At 45.7% G+C, this 23628-nt stretch overlaps 1 protein-coding gene across 7 annotated transcripts in view; it reads right to left on the reverse strand.

Annotated features, from left to right (window-relative positions):
- Positions 1 to 23628, reverse strand: part of FNDC3B (fibronectin type III domain containing 3B) — a 362026-nt gene that overhangs the window by 49415 nt on the left and 288983 nt on the right. For 5 of the 7 annotated variants that reach the window (XM_008266495.4, XM_008266496.4, XM_008266498.4 and 2 more), the window contains 10 exons: positions 20536 to 20660; positions 19307 to 19481; positions 17725 to 17811; positions 16363 to 16501; positions 13706 to 13777; positions 10984 to 11102; positions 9302 to 9407; positions 8204 to 8376; positions 5360 to 5473; positions 4887 to 5036 (listed from right to left, as the gene is read on the reverse strand). In XM_008266495.4, coding sequence (XP_008264717.1) covers positions 4887 to 5036; positions 5360 to 5473; positions 8204 to 8376; positions 9302 to 9407; positions 10984 to 11102; positions 13706 to 13777; positions 16363 to 16501; positions 17725 to 17811; positions 19307 to 19481; positions 20536 to 20660 — 1260 coding nt within the window. The remainder of the gene's footprint in view (positions 1 to 4886; positions 5037 to 5359; positions 5474 to 8203; positions 8377 to 9301; positions 9408 to 10983; positions 11103 to 13705; positions 13778 to 16362; positions 16502 to 17724; positions 17812 to 19306; positions 19482 to 20535; positions 20661 to 23628) is intronic. The other 2 variants (XM_070072505.1, XM_070072507.1) reach the window with 1 other exon arrangement.

Genomic DNA, 23628 nt, shown 5'->3' on the forward strand with positions numbered 1-23628 from the left:
ATTTTAAAGGAATACTTCCTACCTGCAGGGCCCACTTTACTTTATTCATCAGCTTAGAACATGCTGTGGTAGACACAGCAGGGTTCTTATCTGCCTTTTACAGAGAGAATTCAGTTAGTACAACACAGGCCTCAGGTTTGGAGGCAAAGCTGACACTGGAATCTACCTCCTCTGATTTTAAGGCCTCATGCTGCCCAAGAACAGCAAAAATAGACTAGAGAGAAGATGCCTGTTTTCCATGTGAAAGAACAACTCACATCTATCACAATTCTCATCTGTCCTTCTTTATTGACAAGCAAATGCTGACTTTTCCTTCGCCTTTAGTTCTTTTTTAGTTTCTTATATTATTTTATTTTTTATTATTATATATTTATTTTTTACTTCAAAGGCAGAGTAAGGGGGGCGGGGAGAAGGAAAAGAGAGAGAGGAGAGAGAGGAAACAGAGTGATCTTCCATCACTGGAACGGCTGGGGCTGCGCCTAAAGCCAGGAGCCCAGGTCTCCCACAGGGGTAGCAGGAACCCAAGTACTAGGCCATCATGCGCTGTCTCCCAGACGCAGTAGCAGGAAGCTGGATGGGAAGAGAGGCAGGACCCAGTCCCAGGCACTGTGACATGGGATGTGGGCATCCCAAGTGGCGGTTTAACCTGCTGCACAATGCCCACTCTGTCAGCTTCTCAAATACTTATTTGCTTAGTCTCCAGGACCAGGATTCTTGTTCTTCCTCCTCTCTTATCTGCTCCTTCTTCTCGACTGCCTTTGCTGGCTGCTAGGATCACTCTGATTTAGTTACGCTGGTGGGCATCAGGGCTGCAGTGCCTAGACACCTCCCCTCTTTTCCATCCCTGCTCAAACTCCTGAAAATCTCATCTTGTCTCGGAGCCAAATGCTATTCCTATCATACTCTGAATCTAGATGTGTAGCTCAGACCTTTGCTTAAATACCGCCTAGCATACCTCGTCAAGTGCCAAATGAACACTACCACAAGCTTGTCAAGAAACATCCAAGGCTCAAGTGTCTACGCAAGTCCTCATTTCCACCTAGTCTCTCCTTACAAAAAAACCTCACTGAATTTCCTGTTGCCAGGTCACTCCACTTATAACCCCAAGACATCCTGGGATACCTGTCTTCCTCTCCTACCCTCGTCCAGGCCATCAGCACACCCAGGACCACTCTAGCCCAAGAACACTCCCTTCTTGACTGCGTGTTGTAAAGACCTCCTCACTGGTATATGCGTCAGCCTTGCCACATAGACTACAAAGGTATTTCAGAAAGCGTGTGGGAAAATGTGATTAAAAAGATGTTTATTTTAGTGCAAAACACTCTGAAATTCGTGTGTAATGTTTAGCATAAGACTTATTTTCCGTAAACTTTTTGAAGCTTCTCCATATATGTTAAAACATGAGTCAGAATTTGCAGTTCAAGTTCCTTCAGAAGTAAACTGGAGAGTTCATTTGGAAGTTTATTCTGAATAAACTTTGAAGTCCTAATGAAAGCCTAGAAGATCCTATCAGACCTGCTCACCGCCACAGTTCAAACAAATCCACCGGCACTCTGCCTTCACACCTGCTACCTGCTCCAGGGACAGCGGCTTCCTTGCCGCTCTGCTCCCACCTCAGGCCCTCTCCACTTGCTCCTTCTGTCCGGAAAGCTTCGTCCCAGACATCCACACGGCTGGCTACTCTCCCTCAGGGCCCCCTCTCTGACTGTATGTTTCACACTGCGATCCCTCCCTGTGCCCGGCCCCTGTGAGCCCCCTCATTTCTTAGCTCCTTTCATCCTACCACCTGTTGCCGGCAGAGCTTTCATTTTATTTATTTAGTCCCCAATTCGAAGCACCTTTGGAAGGACAAGGCTGCCTTCTGTCTGGCTCATTGTTGTGAACTGAAACTGTACCTAATAGAGAGTATGTGTTCAACACATTTTATTAAAATTTTTTTCCCTTCCCTGGCTAGGCAGGGATAGTGCCCTGCTACCGCACGAAGAAGTTACAAAAAGACAGACCTTCCTGACTCCACTTCCCATATTTCCTGTTGTCTACAGCATGCGGGTATCTCAAGTGACATCTTAGCCTGCTGTACCGTAGCTCCCACACCCTTACTTTGAGATTTTATTTTTGGACACAAATTTATCACAGGAGTAGAAAAATAAGATACTCAGATACTTCTGTCACTTCAGGCTTTGTATCACCATATAATAGAAAGAAAGGACATAGCTTTTATAAGTGGAGTTTAGTTCCCAATTTAACAAAGCTGTGATCTTAGGCACGCTAATCTCTTTGAGCCTGTTTTCTCAGATGTGAAGTGGGGATAGTAAAACCTGATTCACAGAAACAGACTAAACTAGTGGAATAAAACCCTGGCAGACTGTCAGGCTGACAGTAGGTTCTTTGCTTCCTTTCTTCTCACTGGGAAAATAATGAATGAAATAGCATTCTTCCTACTTTTTCAAAACTATTTTGAACTAATTTTAGACTTACAGAAAAGTTACAAAAAAGGTACAGAGAGCCGGCGCTGCGGCTCAATAGGCTAATCCTCCGCCTTGCGGCACTGGCACACCAGTTTCTGGTCCCGGTCGGGGCGCCGGATTCTGTCCTGGTTGCCCCTCTTCCAGGCCAGCTCTCTGCTGTGGCCAGGGAGTGCAGTGGAGGATGGCCCAGGTGCTTGGGCCCTGCACCTGCATGGGAGACCAGGAGAAGCACCTGGCTCCTGGCTTCGGATCAGCGTGGTGCACTGGCCGCAGCGGCCATTGGTGGGTGAACCAACGGCAAAAAGGAAGACCTTTCTCTCTCTCTCTCTCTCACTGTCCACTCTGCCTGTCAAAAAAAAAAAAAAAAAAAAAAAAAGGTACAGAGAAATTTCCACATTGCTCTTACTTCACTTTCTCTAATATTAACACTTTACATCACCATAGAATAATGATCAAAACAATAAAATCTTCAATAATAACACTATAAACTATATATAGACTTGATTAAAATATTATTGATTTTTCCAATATTGTTTTTTCTATTCTAGGTTTCTACCCAGGATTCTATCTTCTTTTACTAGCTTGGCTGTCTGGAAAATTTTTTCTTGACTTATACCATTTACTGTTACTACTTTTCAGAGAAAACTTTTAAAGTATGTTTTACTAAGTAATAGTATACCTGTAATATACAAAATGTTCCATATGAATAGAATCACTTTGATAATTCTTAACTAAAATATTCCTAAGGAAGAATAAAAACATCAAAAATTCCTGAGGAAAACCATAAATGTTTTGCCTAATTTTGATAAAGCATAGTAAGTACTGAAATGATTTCATTTATAAGGAATCAAATATTCAAAAGAATATTCAGACTTAATCTGACTTTATGGAAATGCCAAATGAAAATATTTCACATATGGCTATAGATACCAAGAACCCAACAGAGATGTAGAAGATTTTTCCTGGCAATACCCTTCAACACAGTGGTGGCTGTCTTAGGAGGACTAGCCCCTTCACAGGATCTGACTCATCAGCATAGACGTTTACAAATATTTTCCACTTCCGATGTCAATTCAGGGAGGCAAGATTATTATGTGGGTTCTATTCTTATCTTAAAATGCAATTTGGAGCAGTCAATACTAAGTGACAATATATGCCCTGAAAGGTAAAAAGACCATTTTAAAGAGACTCTGAAATGCAAAAGGCACAGTGGAGTGAAGCTGTTTGCTGTGGTGACAGACAGCTCTTTATTTATATCCTGCCTTGTTCCAAGTATGGGAGTGTGGCACATAATTTAACCTTTTCCCAATGACTCAGCATCGCTGTTAAACGAAGATCAGATAATGTGCTGTGACAATGACTCATGGACAAAGGGCTAATGACATCCCAGGTGCTCCATTCGCAAGGAAGGAAGGACTGTGTGTGACAAAAGAGTTTAATTACAAATGCTTAAGATAGTGCAGCCTACAGAATTTAACAGAAAAGCTACAGTTGATCTGGGAAACTGGCTTATGAAGGGAGTATTTTCTCCAAGGAGGCCAGAGGCACAGTGTGCTTGTAATACACAATTCGATCCATACTTTAAATCTAGTGGGAACTTAAATCTGGCGTCATTGCTTCTTTATCTGTTCCAATCTAAATGTCTGTGAAAACAGAACTCTTCAAGGTCAACAACCACATCTGATTATTCTTTGTAGCTTCCTTGATTATCCTTTGGGCCTGGCACAAAGTAGTGCCCAAGAAATATTACTGAACAACTGGAAAGCATCGAACAAATCACCTATCTCTCAGTATAACTGAAGCTCTACAAAGGGGAAAATCATTGATTCAAGTGAATAGAGTAAAAGTAAAGCCATGATTAATGACACACTTCGGGGTGAGGCTAAAAACCAACTGCTCCTGACCTCCTTCTGCTTGGAGTCTCCAGTGGAGCCTCAGTAATGGTCACTGGGAGGTGAGAGGTGAGCAGAGCAGCTCAAATTACTCTGATATTCGGCTTTGGCGCCACTGAGCAGGTGGCGTATGAATTTTCTGTCTTTTGTCAGTTTTAAATGGCTTTCCCATGGAAATATGCACTTTAGTAGTTAAAAGGCACCTTCCCGAAGAACATGTGCCACACTCCCCTTGGACTAAGCATTTACTGAACGATCTGACACACAGCAAGATGCAACAGCACTGAGAAGTGGAGTGGAGAATCTGGATTTTTTTTCTTATCTCATGGGACCACCTAGAGATGCGGAAGTTAAATGTGAACTACTGAAACAACCAAATTTAAATTTATTTAAAATGACTCCCCCACAACACACACGCACCCCGTCCCCTTGGTGGCCTCCGGCATGAGCCTTAGTGCTGGCTTCTCAACGTGTCTCTCTTGGAACACCCATCCTTGTGAGCACCGTCTGCATGGCATCAACCTACCTGTAATCTGCAGCAATACTGGGCAGCAGGCAACAGATCTCTTATCTCAAAGCAGGTGTCTGTCCCATGATAAACGAGCTCTAAGGATTCTTCATCTTCTCCCCATTCCAACCTGTACTCTGAGATGTCGGCCCCAGAGCTCTCAGGACTCTGGAAAGCAGAAAGGAGTCAGGAGTTCCACTGAGAAGAACATCCCAGGTTTGTGTTCATGTTTGAGCAATGCGCCCCAGGATATTCCAAATACATATACAAGAAAAGCATGGAAGAGACACCCAACTTCCTCTCAGTCTTGGCTAGTAGAACATCCACGGTTCTAAATGACACAAGCAAGTGTCAAGGGAGATTACCACATAAGGAGAAAAAAAAATAACACCTCCACATGTACTTGGGCTTTATGGCTTATTCGTAACTACTTATGTTTGAAGGTAAAGTGGAAGGAGCAAAAAATGATGTGAAACACATGGCTAACTTACCTCCCAGCCTACTAGGACACATCCATCGGGCGTGAAAGAAACACAAGGTGCTTTGCATTGTCCAGGAGGCCCCGCAGCAGTGGTGATCTCCGAGACATCAGAATAGGGGCCGTACTGAAAGAGAAGAACACTCACAGGGCTGGAAGGGAGTGTGTGCGAGTGTGTGTGAGTGTGTGTGTGTACAAAAGCTTACAACCAAATGAGGGCCAGCATCACCATCAATACAAGCACAAATGATTCACAATTTTAACCCAGTGGTTTTCATTTTCAACTGTATACACCTAAGGCTTTCTCCTACACAGGTTCCCAGAACAGTAAATACCTATTTTATTTAGAGTACTTCAGAAAGGTCTTGGGAAATGAAATTAAAGAGATTTATTTTGCTGTCAAAATTTCTGAAATCCACGTAATTTTTTAAAAAGTCATACACAATTTGCTTTGAAAACCTCTTATGTCTTTTTTTTTTTTTTTTCCAGAAGGACTAATCTTTAGGGCATAAAAAATCCACTTGGAACTGCTGGTTATCAAATTCCAGGATTCTAGGTATTTCATCAGGGGCCTCATCAGCTCAACCACTGAAAAGATTTACTCTACATTCATCTCGTCTCTGTTTCACCACCGGTGAGCACAAGGCTTGCAGCTTCACTGGAGATGAACACATTTTGAGAGAGCCTCAACTACCTGAACCATGCATTTCCATCATGGAGCGCGGGGCATATTTTAAAGGGTTGGGGCCAATAGCAAAATCACGCCAGGCTAATGAAGTAACCATGCTTTTCAAAGTGAGGGAAAAAAAGTCCCTTATTTTCCACCAAAGCTTGTAAAGATACTTGACAGCGAAGAGCAAATTCTAACAGGGGCCGGCGCCGCGGCTCACTAGGCTAATCCTCTGCCTTGCGGCACCAGCACACCGGGTTCTAGTCCCGGTCGGGGCGCCGGATTCTGTCCCGGTTGCCCCTCTTCCAGGCCAGCTCTCTGCTGTGGCCTGGGAGTGCAGTGGAGGATGGCCCAAGTGCTTGGGCCCTGCACCCCAAGGGAGACCAGGATAAGTACCTGGCTCCTGGCTTCGGATCAGCACGGTGCGCCGGCCGCAGCGGCCATTGGAGGGTGAACCAACGGCAAAGGAAGACCTTTCTCTCTGTCTCTCTCTTTCTCACTGTCCACTCTGCCTGTCCAAAAAAAAAAATTCTAACAGGGACTTGGGCAGGGAACAAGAGTCACGCAGATGGCTGACTTCCGACACAACAGGAGTAAACCAAGGTTGAAGGGACTGTCTTCCTCTGACTGTGGAGGGGGTGAGAAGGTAACACTGAAATCAGCACAGCTGCACATTATCTGTGTCATGGCAGATTCCCCTGGAAAGCTGATGGGGGAACGACAGGCAGAGCGAAGGCAGGCCGCGGCAGCGCCAGCGATCGCCACCATCCACCTTCTTTTATTTAGGCAAGTCTAAGCCAGCGACGGGCTTTCTTACCTCCTCACCAATGTGGGTTTCATGTTTAGTTTAGCTTTTTTTTTCTCTCTCTTTTTCATGTTAAGTATCTGTGCTGTATCTGAATTTCTTTGCTAGTGGGGAATTAGGGAATTAGGAGAGATTCAGTCCACTCCTGATCAAATGTGAGATCTTGCTTCAGACCAAACATCTTCCTAGCCAGCTGTGGCTGACAGGGAGCTGACTTCAACACACTTCACTTCTAGAATGCCTGAACAGGACCACTGAGAAGAAATGTCACTGGCAATGTGGCATCACTGTCAGTTGGTTTTCTCACTTCTTTTTTTTTGACAGTCAGAGTTAGACAGTGAGAGAGAGAGAGAGAGAGAGAGAGAAAGGTCTTTCTTCTGTTGGTTCGCTCCCCAAATGGCCGCTACGGCCAGCAAGCTGCGCCAATCCAAAGCTAGGAGCCAGGTGCTTCCTCCTGGTCTCCCATGCGGGTGCAGGGCCCAAGGACTTGGCCATCCTCCACTGCCTTCCCGGGCCACAGCAGAGAGCTGGACTGGAAGAGGAACAACCGGGACAGAATCCGGCACCCCAACCAGGACTAGAATCTGAGGTGCTGGCGCCGCAGGCGGAGAATTAGCCTGGTGAGCCACGGCACCGGCCCTCACTTCTAAACATTTTGTTACTCAATTGTTTTTGCATGGATCTCATCCATACAAACCACTGGTCCGTCTGGGTATGTGTACGGGTGCTTTGCATCACTTTTACTTGAATCCTTTCTGCTTTCTTTAATCTTTCTCTGACGCACCAAAAATGTGGGTTCTGGGCCAGCTATTTCTCATTATGAATCTCCTTCAAATCCACATCATTCTGCAACTCCAAAGTCAGGGGGAGAGCCCCTACTCTTGCGGATATGACATGGCCTTAATACTCCAAATCTTTGATAGCGCAACCTGCCCACTGCAGGTGGGACCAATGGAGGGGCCAGAGTATTCTCAAGTTTGAAACAAAAAAACACAAACCTACTGGCCTCCCTAGCCTCTCCTCCACCCCAGCTCTAAAACTGACCTAAGTCATTGTGGGCTCAAAAGGCAATATGGCATAGAATTCAGATTTGGACTACTATACAGTCTAAGTTTTCCACAACTTATAGAGTCCATGAGATAACAGGAAATTAGTCTAAAACTATCAGAAGCATTTATAGGTGATGTCTTTATTACCCTTGTGTGATTATCTTAATAGAATGATATGAACATTAAAGAAACAGAACATTCCTAAAAACTGCGATGTCTATATGAAACCACAACAAACTGGGAAATGTGAATTTAAATATACTTCTTTAAGGGTTGTCATGGTTGGATGGATGGAGACTGCCTTCTGCCCATGGTGGGTGGCATCATACTCACCCCTCCGTCATTCAGGGCTCTCACCCGGAAGCGGTACACAGTTCCGGGCAGCAGGTTGCCAACAGTGCACTCGAGTTCAGGCCCGTGGTACACCTCCGAGGCTACAGCCTCGGGCTCCGTCATCTCCACACTGTACTCGGAGACCTCACAGCCACTTTCAGATGCAGGAACATCTGGAAACCAAGAAGTTCTTCTCTCTTAGAGCACGTCTGTGCTTCCAGGACAGCCAATCACGCCCGATTTTCCACAGGTTTCGCACAATACCATGCAGGGGAGCTGTCTTTACTGTCTGCCTTACAAAAGAACCTTTCCCCCGCCCATCCAAAAACAAGAAAGTTCCTGAATGACGTCATCCATACTTTGCAAAACAAGTGTGTTTCAGTATATAGTGCATCACATTAATACAAGTAATTCCAAAATAACAAAAGCATCAGGCAAATTTCTTCACACTCTAAAGGAAAGTAAAGGAAAAAAATCTCTTTAGCCTGAAACCAAGGGTGACGCTAAATCAGGATACAGGACTCAACACTGGCACAATATTTTATTCTACTTTAGATATAAATGGTGAGAAAAGGCAGTCTGCTAGAATCCTGCACATTTATACTTGCAATTGTATAGCATCTAAACTGCTGACATAACAGGAGATGCTAACATGGCTTAAGTCAATGTGAAAACACCAGGACCCACAGAGCAGCAATGGGGGGGAGGGGGGTAGGTCACAGACAAAGAGGAGGAGGAATCTGAACCAATTCTTGGTTTAATCTCTAAATTAAGCACTATTTTTCTTTACGAATAAAGTTGCAAAATCCCTGCAAAAGATGGGCTTTGCTGAAACTGTCCCTAGAAAAGTGCCCAGGGAAGGGCAGAGGAGGAGCAGCAAGAGCAGCGTCATCAGGAAGAGTAGGATGAGTGACAGCGCTGCGGCTGTCTGGGGACGCAAGCCCAAGTCACACAGGCCAGCGACAATAGGGCGATCGCCAGCGGAGGGAAAAAAAAAAGGTTTTCAGAAGGAAGCTTTGAAACTTAATTACAAAGCCTTATGCCTTAGTCTCCAATAGTTCAAATTATCAATGGTAACATGAAGATTTGCTCACTCACCCCACTCTAAGTGGACTTCTTTGTGCTTTGGTCTACCCAGAACCCTCGGCGGCCGACACTGACCTGGTGCGATGCTTAGTGTGCGAACGGGGAGGCTTTCGGAACACTGCAGGAGGAACACCAGAGACAATCAGCTCTTAGCTACTATGAATTCATCACATCTCTACACCAGCCGGCAAATCCCCCCCGTAACTGTACTATGTCTTGTTTTTCCTTTTGAGAGGCAGAGAGAGAGAGGGAGAGAAAGCAAGAGGGAGTGCTTCTATCTGCTGGTTTGTTTCCCAAATGCCCACAATAGCCAGGACTGGGCCAGACCAAAGCCAGGAGCCAGGATCACAATCCAGGTCACCCACGTGGGCAGCAGGAACTTAAACACTTGAAGCATCACGGCTGCCTCGACATGGGTAGGAAGCTGGACCCGGGAGCTGGAGCCCAGATGTTGAACCCAGGTACCCTGATAAGAGACATGGATGTATTTAACTACTAGGCTAAATGCCCACCCGATTATCCTATCTTTTTACACAAATATTATCTTCATACAAGTGTGCCTGTGTGTTTTAAGTGCGGACATAGACTGCATATAGCCCTGGTTAAAAACAGAAGTGATTCCTTCCGAAGTCAGGTTATAAAGTGTGAGTGCTGCACATCCAAAGCACACGATTATTCTCCTGTAAGCCGACTGAGAAAGACTCTTCATGAGACAGAAGAAAACACAAAATAATGGCTGGATGAAATTTTAAAATGGTGCCATAATTGGCCAACTATTCACATAGAGCAGAAAAGCAAATAGTCAACATTAATCAACAGCGTCTGATATTAACCAGCAGGTTTTGTTAACAAGTAGGATCTGGTTGTGTAGGGCTGAGGGTGTAGAGGTTGATCCTCTGGCTTGAGAGAAGAGAAAGCAAGGCAGAGCCATGCTGCTCAACCAGACTCAATCTCTCTCTCTCTTTCAATGGTTTCAAGCCATAATGTTAAAGATCTCTACAGTGAAAACAACGTTGCCTCTTATCCACTTTTCTGAATCTAAGTTAAAATCACATAGACAATTTTCTCATTTCTAGGACACTTCATGCACATTTGTTAGGCTATTCTGAATCTATGAAAACACCATGTGGTTGGAGCTGCCTCCTGACATGGTAAGTGGCTGGCAGACAACAGGAGAACGACTGCTGCCTACAGATGTGTGTGCTGGGCACTGCACAACAGCCTGTTAACTGTCATCAGACTTATTTGGCTTTTACAACAGTTTTCCAGCAGAGGGCAGTGAAGTGCTTTAAGGAACACACGTCTGAAATTCACCCATGGCTGACAGAAGTAACAGCAGAGATGTGTGGGAGGGCTCCTCTTTCTTGCTCTGATTTCTATACTTCTGTTATCACTGGAATAACTGAGGCATCCCCATTTAATTAATAACTGAGGCACTCCCCATTTAACTAACACAAATTCTAGACAGTTTGCAACCGTCACCTGCAATTAGGCCAATGTCTTCTGAAAAACAACTGACAAACCCACCAGAGCGGGCTGTTCCTGCTCTCTGAGACACTACGTGGACAGCCCTGTTTCTCCTTTCCTGGGGCGGTACCTGGGCAGGTGGTGCCATCAGGTACACCGCTCCACTGCAATTGTACTCTGCCATCCCAGACAGTGTGTGAGAATGGGGCTGCCGGCAGGGAACTGACCTGGCTGTGTCCCCCGGTGCTGATGCAGCATGCTCGGAGCTTGTACAAAGTGCCTGGCTTCAGGTGGGTGAAGGTGTACTCGGTAGCTGATCCGCTGTACGCCACTTCCCACTGATTCGCTGTGAAAGGAGACTCAAATGTAAGTGTATGCTTTCTGAAAACATTTCGTTGGGTTGACTGTCATGGATGACAAGAGGTGCCAGGTGGTTTCCAGGGAAACCGACATCTATTCTTTCTTTCTTTCTTTTTTGACAGGCAGAGTGGACAGTGAGAGAGAGACAGAGAGAAAGGTCTTCCTTTTGCCATTGGTTCACCCTCCAATGGCCGCCGTGGTTGGCGCACTGCGGCCGGCGCATTGCGCTGATCCGATGGCAGGAGCCAGGTACTTATCCTGGTCTCCCATGGGGTGCAGGGCCCAAGGACTTGGGCCATCCTCCACTGCACTCCCGGGCCACAGCAGAACCCGGCGCCCCGACCGGGACTAGAACCCGGTGTGCTGGCGCCACAAGGCGGAGGATTAGCTTAGTGAGCCGCGGCGCCGGCCCATCTATTCTTTCTAAAACAGCAGCCAGGCTCTCTTTCCATTTCCTTTACAAAGTTAAATACTAAAAAAACTATGGATTCATATTCACTACTTGGTGCCATTGGCTTACATATTACTACGTGTGTTGACTAAGGGTATGGACATGGGAAGCCACGCAGGTCTGTAGCTGGCACAAGAGGTGTGGTGAGAGGGCATTGTCACACAAGCTCCAACATGTTGGTGGCTGTGGGAGGTCCTGGGGTCAGCTGGGGAGGCGGCCGCCTGCTTAGCTCTGAGCCTCTGGCAAGAGCGGGTGCTGAGGCATCTCCCTGCTCCTCTCTGGGGTCCACAGCGAGGGCAGTCCTCCTGTCACTGACCGAGGCCATAGGCTAGGGAAAGGCCTGCACTCTTCAGAGCCCCACGTACAAGACAAAGTGCTCAGGAGGCTGAACGAGAAAGACAAGACACCTGGGTGACCCAAGTTACATCTGCTCCTCAGGAGCAAACACAGTGGGTGGCCAGAGCAGCCACATGGTGGACGAGAGTACCACAGGAAGCAGGGGGGTCCTGGGGGCTCCCCCAGGCCTCTGTGATTTGCTCCCCTGGGAGCCATGTTTCCAGCTAGCTACCTTTTTTTTCTTTTTTATTAGACAGGCAGAGTTAGAGAGAGAGACAGAAAGAAAGGTGCCCCCTCTGCTGGCGCACCCCCAAAACGGCCGGCGGCCGGAGCTGCGCCAATCCAAAGCCAGGAGCCAGGCGCCCCCCCCGGCCCCACACACGGGCACCGGGGCCCAAGCACCTGGGCCACCTCCACCCCCCTCTGCCCCCCAACCCCCGGCCACAGCAGAGAGTCGGACCGAAAGAGGAGCAACCGGGACCAGAACCCGCCACCCACACGGGATGCCGGCGCCACAGGCAGAGGACCAACCAAGTGAACCACGGTGCCGGCCCCCCCCAGCTAGCTAGCTACTTTACTAACGCCTTTTACTCCATGACGCTGGTTTAGGAAAAAATGCTTTCACTCTATCCATTCATATTCGACCAGAGTGACTTTCACAAATTCCCTGAGCTGCTTATTAGGTTGGAAGTAGGATAAAGTCACACGCGCCAGGGCCATACAAGAATGGAGAACACTGAAGACCATTATTCCGCTGGTTCAGGTAAGAAAGCCTGTACCGAAAAGGCAAGTGAGGGCGAGGGTGACTGTGAAGTCTGAAGCAGTCACGCACCTGCGCGCTGGCGAAGCCGCTAACGCTGAGGGCAGAATGGCACCTGCCGTGGGAAGGCACGCAGAGCTGTTGGCACACATGTGGCTTTTCTCCCAGGCAGGCTTTCTCATGTACAAAGCTAAGTCCTATTTTTAGCATGGGATATGATTTCAGGTTAAGAACATCTGGGCCCATCTCAAAGAAGTCTCACGTTTTCTGCTTAAAATAGGACCCGTGGGTTTCAAAACCGAAGAAACTCCACCTGGCTGCCATGGTAGAGAAGCAGGGGCAAGTGTGGAGTGGGCACACTTGCTTGTAACGTCACTGGAACTGCTTGCTTTGCCGAACGCGTGCACCACTTTTTAAAAACTGGCAGTTACAGGGATGAGTGCACTGCTGAGGTTAAATGCCATCTAAGTTCTTCCTACTTTACTGTTGGCTGTTAAAGTCTGGCACATTCTATTAGAAGCAAAAACCCGAGAGTTTTTGAAAAGACACTATTCTTGAAGAACAATTTCTGACTATAAATCACAATGGCATGGAGAGGTACTTGAAACGTTTTATAAGCAGTACACCTGTCACTAGCCCATAGCACTACATATTGTTTGTACATTACTGAACCCCTGTACTGCCCATGACTTATCTTTCTGGTTGCTTGCTTCTGATACTTTCTATGCTCTTTAAGAATTTCCAGAAAATAGTGTGGCAAGTTCCAGGAATACAATAAATTTATTCTATAAACCTGGAACTGTGGTTCTAAAAAAACAACATGAGAAATTTTCAAAATGCCAAAAATATGTTTTTCATGCAGACTGTCTGATTTCTGGTATTGTGTTTCAAGGAGAAAAACTATTAATATATGATTGAAGTTTATTCCAATAGCCTTGTTGTTAGAATTAATGACTGCCTTCTATCACTACACAGATGTTTTCTGTATTAGAAAACAGAGCTGGCTACTGGGTTTGTGTAAGACAACAGCCAAAAAGTTTACCTTCAGGGTTTCCATCAGTGATCTCCAGCAAGTACTTGAGAATTTCTGAACCACCAGTGTCCTTTGGAGGCTCTGGAAAGTAAGCAAATGTCTTGTTAGTAATGACAGGGCATTGACCTTTATTGGCAAGTATTACTGGAACATGTAAAACCATACATTTTCCTGTCTTAAATCTGAACTTGCCCAAAAGGCATGATAATTAACTGAATTCACAGCAGTCCTTTCTTGAAAAGCAAACAAATCAGGAAACCCCAAATACTAACAGATTATTCAACGTCCTCAGAGCTAGAAATGTCACAGAGTTAGCATTTATTTAGTGAAACATGAATGCAACTCAAAACAGGAATTGATTTTCCTATAAGACTTATGTTAATGGAATTCCTGTGAGAATTCTGAAGGCAGCCCTTTAATATTTGGTGGTTTTCATGTCCAAGGAAATTTCGTGTTTCTTTTTCTATTATTTTACTCTTTTAAAATTTCACATATTTTATCAGTAACCAGATTCTTTTTGAGAGACGAAGAAAGGGAAGGAGAGAGAGCATATGCTCATTGACAAAATAGATAAGACATGGCAATGGAATTACTCCACTCCTTCCATCCCGATAGCTGCTCTGATTGAGGACGGTACAAAAGCAGGCGTGGCTGGATGGGAACTGGTGCAGGAAGCAGTCAGCGGAAGGTGCCAGGTGAGTCCAGGAGACCCACGGCACCTCCCCCACACATTCCACCAGTGACCCTTTGCCCCCAGGAGCTTTGCTGTCAGAACCGAAAAACAGCTTGCAGTGTAATTTTGTGAAAGGACGGAGAATTTACCTCTACTGCCTCTCCGCTCCCTCTATATTCTCGGACACAAAAGAGATTTTTCTTTTTCTTTCTTTCTTTTTTTTTTTTGACAGGCAGAGTGGACAGTGAGAGAGAGCGACAGAGAGAAAGGTCTTCCTTTGCCAAGTTGGTTCACCCTCCAATGGCTGCCGCGGCCGGCGCATCGCGCTGATCCGAAGGCAGGAGCCAGGTGTTTCTCCTGGTCTCCCATGTGGGTGCAGGGCCCAAGGACTTGGGCCATCCTCCACTGCACTCCCGGGCCATAGCAGAGAGCTGGCCTGGAAGAGGGGCAACCAGGACAGAATCCGGTGCCCCGACCGGGACTAGAACCTGGTGTGCCGGCACCGCAAGGCGGAGGATTAGCCTATTGAGCCATGGTGCCTGCCTCAAAAGAGATTTTTCTAAGAGGCCTTGAGTTTAGCCCACATTTAGGAAATCCATTTCCTCTTTCCTCTAACCCTGCTATTTCCATTGACATACACATACTTCAGTAATAGAGATTTACAACAGTAATCACACGGTTAAATATTACAGCACACAGGTGAACATAACAGTTCAGTGTTGGCAGAACTTTCCAGTATTTTTGAGAAAAAAAGTTCTACGATCTGGCACAAAGCCAATTTAGATTTTTACAGTCTCTTCTTAATTAACCTGTCTTCCAGGAAAACAGATATTCTAATAATTCTGCCTCGGAATTATTAGGTATCCTAATACAGTCAAATGTCTCAGTTTTGGTATTCGATTATGATCTAATAATGTTTAAAATTCCCCTTACATTACTTGGATGCCAAGTAAACCCCTGTTTAGGTGTATATATATTTGCCTATTAGGTTTTAAGGTTCTATGGCATTAGTGAAAATCATACACATATCCTAACAGTTTTATATACAGTTACAAAGCTTTATCAACCTCTTAGCTGCATTCATTTCATTGAAATAGCTACAAAGCAGAGGCAAGCCTTAACTTCCTTCTGTTAGCTACTCCCCAAACCCCATATCAACTTCAATGTGAAAAATTCTTCAAGTTCAAAATTCTGGGCATATACAAACAATAATGAAAACAATGAGGTTCCCATGTCATTTCAAATAAAAATTCTGTACACTAAAATTTAAGATGATATTCCTAAATTTTGAATTTTTTTATAATGTTAACTTTAAAAGTCAACGTTTTTCTATTAAACGGGACTAATTTTTTAGGGCGAACTATTGAAGAATACATATTTGTATATACACATATTTATTTTAAAGATTTACCTATTTATTTGAAAGGTAGAGGAATAAAGAGATACAGAGAGAAAGAGGAGGAGAGACAGAGAAAGATCTTCCATTCACTGGTTTACTCCCCAAAGGTTTGCAACAGCCAGGCCTGAGCCAGGCTGAAGGCAGGAGTCAGGAATCCTTCCTGGTCTCCTCCATGGATGGCAGGGGCCCAAGGACTCCCAGATGTGTTAACAGGGAGCTACAAAAGAAGTGGAGCAGCTGGACTTGACCTGGCACTCTGAAATGGGATGCAGTAGTTGCAAGGGGAGGAAGTTTAACCTGCTGTGCTACAACATTCACCCCTGAATTACATATTTAGATCAGTAACACATTAACAATATAGCACAAAAAAAGGTAATAGAGGAAAATAATAAGGTAAATGAGATAATCCTAAAGTTATCAATTTAAAAATTGTTGCAATTTGTGGAATTCTCAGGGTATTGCTCATATGTGTATTCCAAATGCATCAAAACACAAACAACACAGTCAATCATTTTTCTTGACTTGTCACCATTGAAATTAACCAATTCTTAAAAACCTGTACAAAAAAGAAGTAACAGTGGCAAGAAAACATACCCCATTTGACACTGAAGCCATGAGGTGTGACTGGCCCTTTAACCAGGGGTCTGGTAGGAGGCCCAGGCCTGTCAGGACTTGTGGTACAAACCAAAACTTCACTTGGACAGCTTTTCCCTTCCGTGTTAGAAGCAGTCAGCTGTAACACAACCAAAAAGACATTAACATGCTTTATCAGATGTTACCCCATCACGGTAACTTTTTAACACGGCAAGCTCAAGGCATCCACAAACTCAGATACCAGATACATGCACACACAAATGCACACACATACATTTTCTCTCTCTAAACTCTAGTACTGATTTCAGTGGTTTTTTTTTTTTTTTTTTATGGATCACTTAATTCTCTGTAGAGTTGGCTCCTGACCATTTAGAATAAAAACATAAAATGGTTTTAGCTAAAGATTTGTTTTACCCATCCAAGATGACATAAAACGTGTATATTACCAACTGATTCATGCTGTTTTGTGAAAAGAAAATATGGGGGTGGAGGAAAGTAGAGGAAATAACCTCTCGTTTAAGAGTAGGGGAATGCCACCTTGTGGAGAAATGCTAGCAAGATAGCAACGTTTTCATAGGCAGCATCAGTAACAAGGACTTTCTAACTCATCCAAAACTATCTTTTTCCTCAAACGGCCACACCCTCCACTCGATGACTTGACACCTATTCACTGAGTGGTTATCATGAACCAAATAACCCCACATGGCCCCTAAATGAGAAAAGGAAGGGTAGAATCAGAAGACAACCTTCTCCCTCCAAAATGCACTCGGCAGACGAGGAAACATGGTACCGTGCTCAAGATAATAAAAAGTGACACAAGCATACTGGGTTGTTTTTTTTTTTTCTCTTTTTTTTTTTTCCCTTACTGATCGCAAAGTAGTATTCACTATTTTATCTCCAACAGAAAATCCCACTGTGACATAATGTTGGTTGTTAATGACCAATGGCAGGCTAAGTGGGTTGGAGTGAGGATGGGTAAGAGAGAAGAATAAAAATAGGCAGAGAAAAAGATATGGGCAGAAGAGAGCAAAGGAAAATGAGGGTAAAGGAAAACCTGCTTTCCAAAAAGGGCAAAAAAAAAGGGAAGAGAAAGGCGTGAAGCGCAGGTGAGTGACAGGTACACCCAGCATCGGGTCGGGACCTTCCCAGACCAGGGCACTTGGCCACGCTGAAGGTTTCACCCTCAAACACAGATATTAAAAGGAAAGGATAGTACACATTTTATAAATGTTGCTTCAAAAAGGCAAAGTGTTATGTGCTTTAGACACCTGTTAACCTACAGAGTTAATCTGAAACAGGGGATGGTGAAACATGAAACCATTTCGTTTCTAAGGAGTTCAGGTTCCAAAGTGACTGACTCACCCTGAATTTATACTGTGTGCTTCTTTTGAGATTTTTCACAGTACAGGTTAAATCCTCTCCAGTGTATTTTGGGTGGAAAAGGTTATCCTGAAAAGGCAAAGCCAGAAAGAAACATCAGCATCATAAAATCTGGGCACTAAATGTCTTGGTATATGGGATTTTTATATTGCCTCTCGCTTACCATCACCACTGGGCCAGAGGGCTGGCAGCTATCAAAAAAGAGCATCACAGCCCACGGTGTGGTGTGGCTAGCACTCAAGCCATGAATAAAAATTTAACTTCATCACACTGTCATGTCTCCTGGGTCTGGTCAACTATTGGGACAAAACAGTAAGCACTTCTTTAAAAAAAAAATTATCTAACAAAGCTGTCATGGAGAATGCCCCGTTGTGTTGAAGTCTTCACTGTCAAGCTGCATGTGCGATACAATAAACTGTGGCTCAGGTTCCTGCCCACACAGCGTCCTTAGATGGGAGGGCAAACATCCCACTAACTGCTGGTCACACGGAATTCATTCAGTAGCATTTTAGTTCACTTATCCACTCATTCATTCATTTACTCATTCATTCATTCAGCTGTCTAGTACTAAGGAGCACTTCTATGTGTCAGGGTCTCCTCTAGGCTCTGGGGATTCAGCACCGCCCAAGATCACACAAAGCCTTGTCCACAAGGAGCAGACACGCACTGGAGAAAGCAACTTCAAAACAGCCCAAATATACACATAAAGCTCGTCACGTGGGATTAGGTGCTAACTGGCAAAATCCAGACATGGAAAAGATGTAGCGTGCTGGACCCGTGAGGCCCTGCTTTCTACAGCCCAACAGGCTGATGAACAAGGCAGCCGACACGGCTCTTTGAATTCAGATTCACCACAATTAAAATTCAGTCCTGTAGGCCTGCACGCCGTATCTCAAGGGCTCACTAGGCACACGTGTCCGGGTGCCGCCTACTAGACAGCAGAAACCGCAGAACGTTTCCACCACCGCAGAGACTTCTATTGGACAGTGCTGTTCTATGGGGTGGCTGGGGAAGGGCCGTCCGGAGACCTGGAGGGGGTGAGGGAAGTGAGTCAAGCTGACAGGAAGGAGATTCTAGCCAGAGGGCACAGGAACGGAGCTCCCCGGGAAGAAACCAGGGCCTTGAGGGCAATGGAAGGGCTCTGGGCAGAGCAGTGGCGACTCCAGCTAGTATTTCCCAGATCACACAGGCTCTGTGTGGGGAACAGACTGTAGCGTAGTAAGGGTGAAGTCAGGGGTGAGAAGCCTCGCCACAGCCTAAGGTGAGATGAGAGGAATGGCTCTAGGGATGGTGAAGAAGGAGTAATCTCTGCATAATTTCTGGAGGAAGATGTAAAAGGATTTGCTGAGTGATTACATACAGGGTCAAGGACAGCGAGGGTCTTGGCTAAAAGAATGGGGAGGCCATATCCTGAGGTGGGGAAGAGTAGGCTGCTGTCGGCAGCGGGGGAACTCGGAGTCGGGTTTGGAATGAGATCACTAACTGAATTTCATGGTGCCCTCTAGTTATAACAATACGGACTTACGGAGAATGCATCCAAGGCTATAAAATCTGCAAAACTTACATTTTCGTCCTCCTGAATTTCCAGGGTGTAGGTAACCACTTCCTCGGGTGAACAGCCTTCTGGCTTGTTCCACTGCAAGGTGACCCATGTGACGCCAGCTCGAACAAGCCTTGGTGCTGAGGGCATCTGGGGGATGTTCCCTAGTGTGTAGCATACCACCTCCTGGCTGTAACCGCTGTGGAGAAATGACCACAGTGAGCCCCGCAGTGAAGAGGCCCGGCCTTCTGAAAGAGGGTGGCTAGGCCTACCTGCTGCCCTGGGTGCTTGGCGTGGGAAGTCTGGGGACTAACGGGCTCAGCGGGCAAATGCAGGCAGGGATGCTTTGTGATGGTCCCTGCCACCACTTCCAGTTCGCCCTATTTCCCCCCAGAGCTGATGGAAAAGCACACCAAGCTGTAGCACGAAACACTTCAGGACTTACTTTCCTTGCAAAAGCACTGAACACAAAGCACAGCACAGTACAACGCCTATCAAACTGTGAGCCACGCCCACTAAGGAGTCTTCAAATCACCATGAGCACACATAATTATCTGTTGATGAAATAGATGATCTACAAAGACATGCACAGTGCTGTTGTTTGAAAGTCTGTGGATGTTCCTAATTCTTCAAAAAAAAAAAAATTCTGGAACCACAGAAGTCTTTCCAACCTGTGAACTCTAAAACCACATGGCTATCCCTTAATCAAGAGTTGCGTAGCCAAGTGGAAGGAAGCAGGCCTCTTCAAAGCCTCTCCACTCAACTGACGCCTGCCTATGCACCTGCTCTGGTCCCAGCAGCCTGGGACCTGCAGTGGCGCCCCAGAAGACCAGATTCTCTCCAATCCTCTGAGTGTGTGCCCTGGGCTTCCCAACAAATGGCTGGCCCTGTACCCCTTTCTCTGTGTCAAGAAACACCCCCATCACTGGAAAAGGCAACTGAATGAAGAGCTTGCTCAAGTGATGAAAGAAAAGGGCACGCCATCTGCAACAGGAAAGCCCTGAGAGGAGTTCCTTCCAGAGCTTGCTCGGTTGGCTTCATATTGGTCCTCGGTGGGGCTTTGGCGACCCAGCCATGAGACTGCACAGGAGCCCCAGGGGCACATCTGCCCTCTGACTAGGAGTCCCTCTGGGAAAATCTCTAGTTAGCTCAGCGTGGAGGCAGGAGTTCCTGCACACCTTCCAGCAACGTGGGCCAAGGCTCCACATCTGCAGCCATAGTTTGAAGGGTAAGGACAGGAGGAAGCGGTGTACCTGGTGCCGATGTCATTCCGGGCGGCCAGCCGGAACGTGTACCCCATCGCCGGACAAAGCTTTGTCAGCTTGCAGTGCTTCTGGCTCCCGAAGAAGCACTGTCTGAAACCACTGTTTCTTTTTCCCTAAAATAAAACAATGACAATATTTTTTAAAGCAAATAGTAATTTCCTAGTTTAGATGAAGAAAAGAAAGCAGATGAGGCAGTGCCCCGGGCACACCTCAAGCGCCTGCAGTGAAATCTCACCCTTAATGTAATGCACCCTTGGGAACTCTGACCGGTTCAGGGAGCTCATGTGTCGTTAAGGTGTTTCCTGGTTACAAAGTAAGAAAGTTTCTGCCAAGCCCAACGTGACAGTCCAGGGAGGGCTCATGCTTTCTTTTTAAAAAACTTATTTATTTATTTGAAAGGCGCTAAGATAGAGGGAGAGGGAGCAGTCTTGCAACTGCTGGTTCATTCCCCAAATGCCTACAACAGCCTGGGCTGAGCCAGCCCAAAGCCGGGAGCCTGGAACTCCATCCAGGACTTGCATATGGGTGGCAGGGCCTCAAAAGCTTGGATCATCCTCGACTGCCTTCCCTGGCACACATTAGTAGACAGCTTGGTTGGAAGCATAGTAGCCAGGACTAAAACAAGCACTCAAACATGGGTTGCAGGTGTCCTAAGTGGCAGTTTAACACATTGCACTGTGATGCTGGCCCTACACTTCTTTTTATTTGTTTGAAAGGCACTGTTAACAGAGAGAGAGAGAGAGAGAGAGAGAGAGAGAATGAATGAATCTTCCATCCGCTGGTTCACTCCCCAAATAGCAGCAACTACCGGGGCTGGGCCAGGCCAAAGCAGGGAACCTGGATTTCCTTCCAGGTCTCCAACATGGGTGCAGGGGCCCAAGGACTTGGGCCATCTTCCACTGCTTTCCCAGGCACATTGGCAGAGAGCTGGATCAGAGGTAAAGCAGCCAAGACTGGAATCTAATTCCCATATAGGATGCCAGTGTCACAGGTGGTGTCTTAACCTGCTCCACAATACTGTCCCCAAGATCACACCTTCTATGACAACTGAATGCGACACACACAAAGCCCCCTCTAGCCCCATCTCTTCTCTCCCTCCACTCAAGGCCACCAATCCCTCACACTTACATTCTAGCTGACAGGGTGTTGCTCACTGACCCCTAAATACTGGTCCCTTGCCTTTCAATTATCCTTATCCGCATCTGCGGTCCTCCTGGCAGTGCTTTGGGAGCTCCACCAATGCCTGCAGGGTTGAACTTAGTGTTCGATGAGCACACGGGGAGAATTCGCTGATGACTAGCACAGTCACTCTAAGTGTCTTAGGATAAATCTGTTTTTAATGTCTCCCTAGCCTTACCTGACACTCAAGCTTCCTCAAAATAAAAACAAAACACTCCAGTGGGGACTTTTTAGAGACCCATAAATAAGGAATCCTCCTATCAGCAGTCTGCTGGAAAGGTATTTCTCACCCATAGTCCATGTTATCTTATTATCTTACCCAGTTCAAGCAAAAGAAAACCACCTGCTAGTGCTGAATGGAGCTTAGCACTGTAACCAGTCAGGCCCAGGGCCTTCCTTCAGGCCTGTCTAAAGCCCTCCACTTACTGTAGAAAGGATGCAGCAAGCACAAATTTAAGCCTCTTTCTTCTTGAAACAGGCCTCCACATACTCACCAGGAAAACACATTCCTGAAGTTGAATAACAATCCAATAAACATGCAGCTGGTGGACAAGTTAAAAACAACCACACCACACTGATCCTCAAACTCCCCCCTCCTCCAGCCCATCTCTGTCCCAAGCAAGATGGCGCCTTTTCTGAGGGAAGGGAGTGCAAGTCCTATTGGTCTTTCAAATTCAAAGTTCCTTTCATCAAGGGTTCCAAGTGCATTCAGGTACAACCCTGAGGTTGGAAAGACAGGAAAATACAACGTTTTTCAGTTGCTGCTGGAGCCAAATCTCCGTGTGGCTGGCATATCAAGCCCTTCTGCTTACTTTAACCTTGAAGTGTTAAGGTTGATGCAGATGATTTATTCATAGAAAAACTGTTTACGCATACATTAGCATAACTACAGCCAGTGTCTGATTACGAGCTCAGCAGCTCAGGAGTCCTGGATGTTTTGTATCCGTTTCAGGCTGCAGCACCATCTACCTTCTTTCCTCCTCTATTTCTGAACTCAGAGTAAATAGTGCAAGAAAGGCACATCCTGCGGCCGCGGAAGCTCTCATCCCTTCCAAACCCAGTCCTGGCTCCCCTTCAATGCCTCGTTTTTCCTATTTCTTTGTTTGGTCTCCTTTGCCCATTTCTGGTGCTTAGAACTACAGCCAGTAAATAAAAGCCAGTCTGTTCCTCACTAGGTTAATTTGCTTTAATATGGTGAAAACCAGACTGTCTGTGGCTTAAATCAGAAAAAGAATAGGGCAGCATCCACCCTGGGAACTAGACTTTCCTTTCAGAATCTCCAAATCACTGGAGAACTGGAGGGAGAGGCTTTATGTGACCTCTGACACGCTGTATTATATAGCTAACTTGTAAAATTTTCTAATTCATTATCAGGAAAAAAAATCTCTAAATCGACTCCAACTTGTATAGAGAAGGCATGCCAAATTTCCTATCTCAATACTTTCTAATACATATTCCTCCATGCCTGGAACTTAGGATCAGGTGGAAAGGTTAGAGCTGTTGGGCCTTTGGAACCTGTTTCAGAAACAGTATCTGTGGATTCTGGAGGCAGGGCTTACTGGGTAATTTTTAGACGTCACAGAATAAAGCCCAAATAAGGGAAAGTGGGTTAACAAAAATACTTCAGACATAAGAGAAATTTTGGAATAAAGCAAAATATTCACATACAATATGGGATTTAATATTAAAGGGATATCTGGAAGAAAAAATTAATATGCACAAAAGTCATCTCAGAGCAAAAGTGACCTCCAGCTGACAGGTCGGCAAATGGCGATGGCGCAGGTCACTGCCGCAGGTGATGCAATCTTAGTGGCATGCCTGGCACTGTCCTTTACCTGTGCTGGGTGCTCAGTTGGCTCTGGGGAGAAGCATTAGAGCAGGAACATGTTCAAAGGTACAGAA

This window comes from Oryctolagus cuniculus, chromosome 4 (assembly GCF_964237555.1).
Source record: "Oryctolagus cuniculus chromosome 4, mOryCun1.1, whole genome shotgun sequence".
Lineage (NCBI taxonomy): Eukaryota > Metazoa > Chordata > Mammalia > Lagomorpha > Leporidae > Oryctolagus > Oryctolagus cuniculus.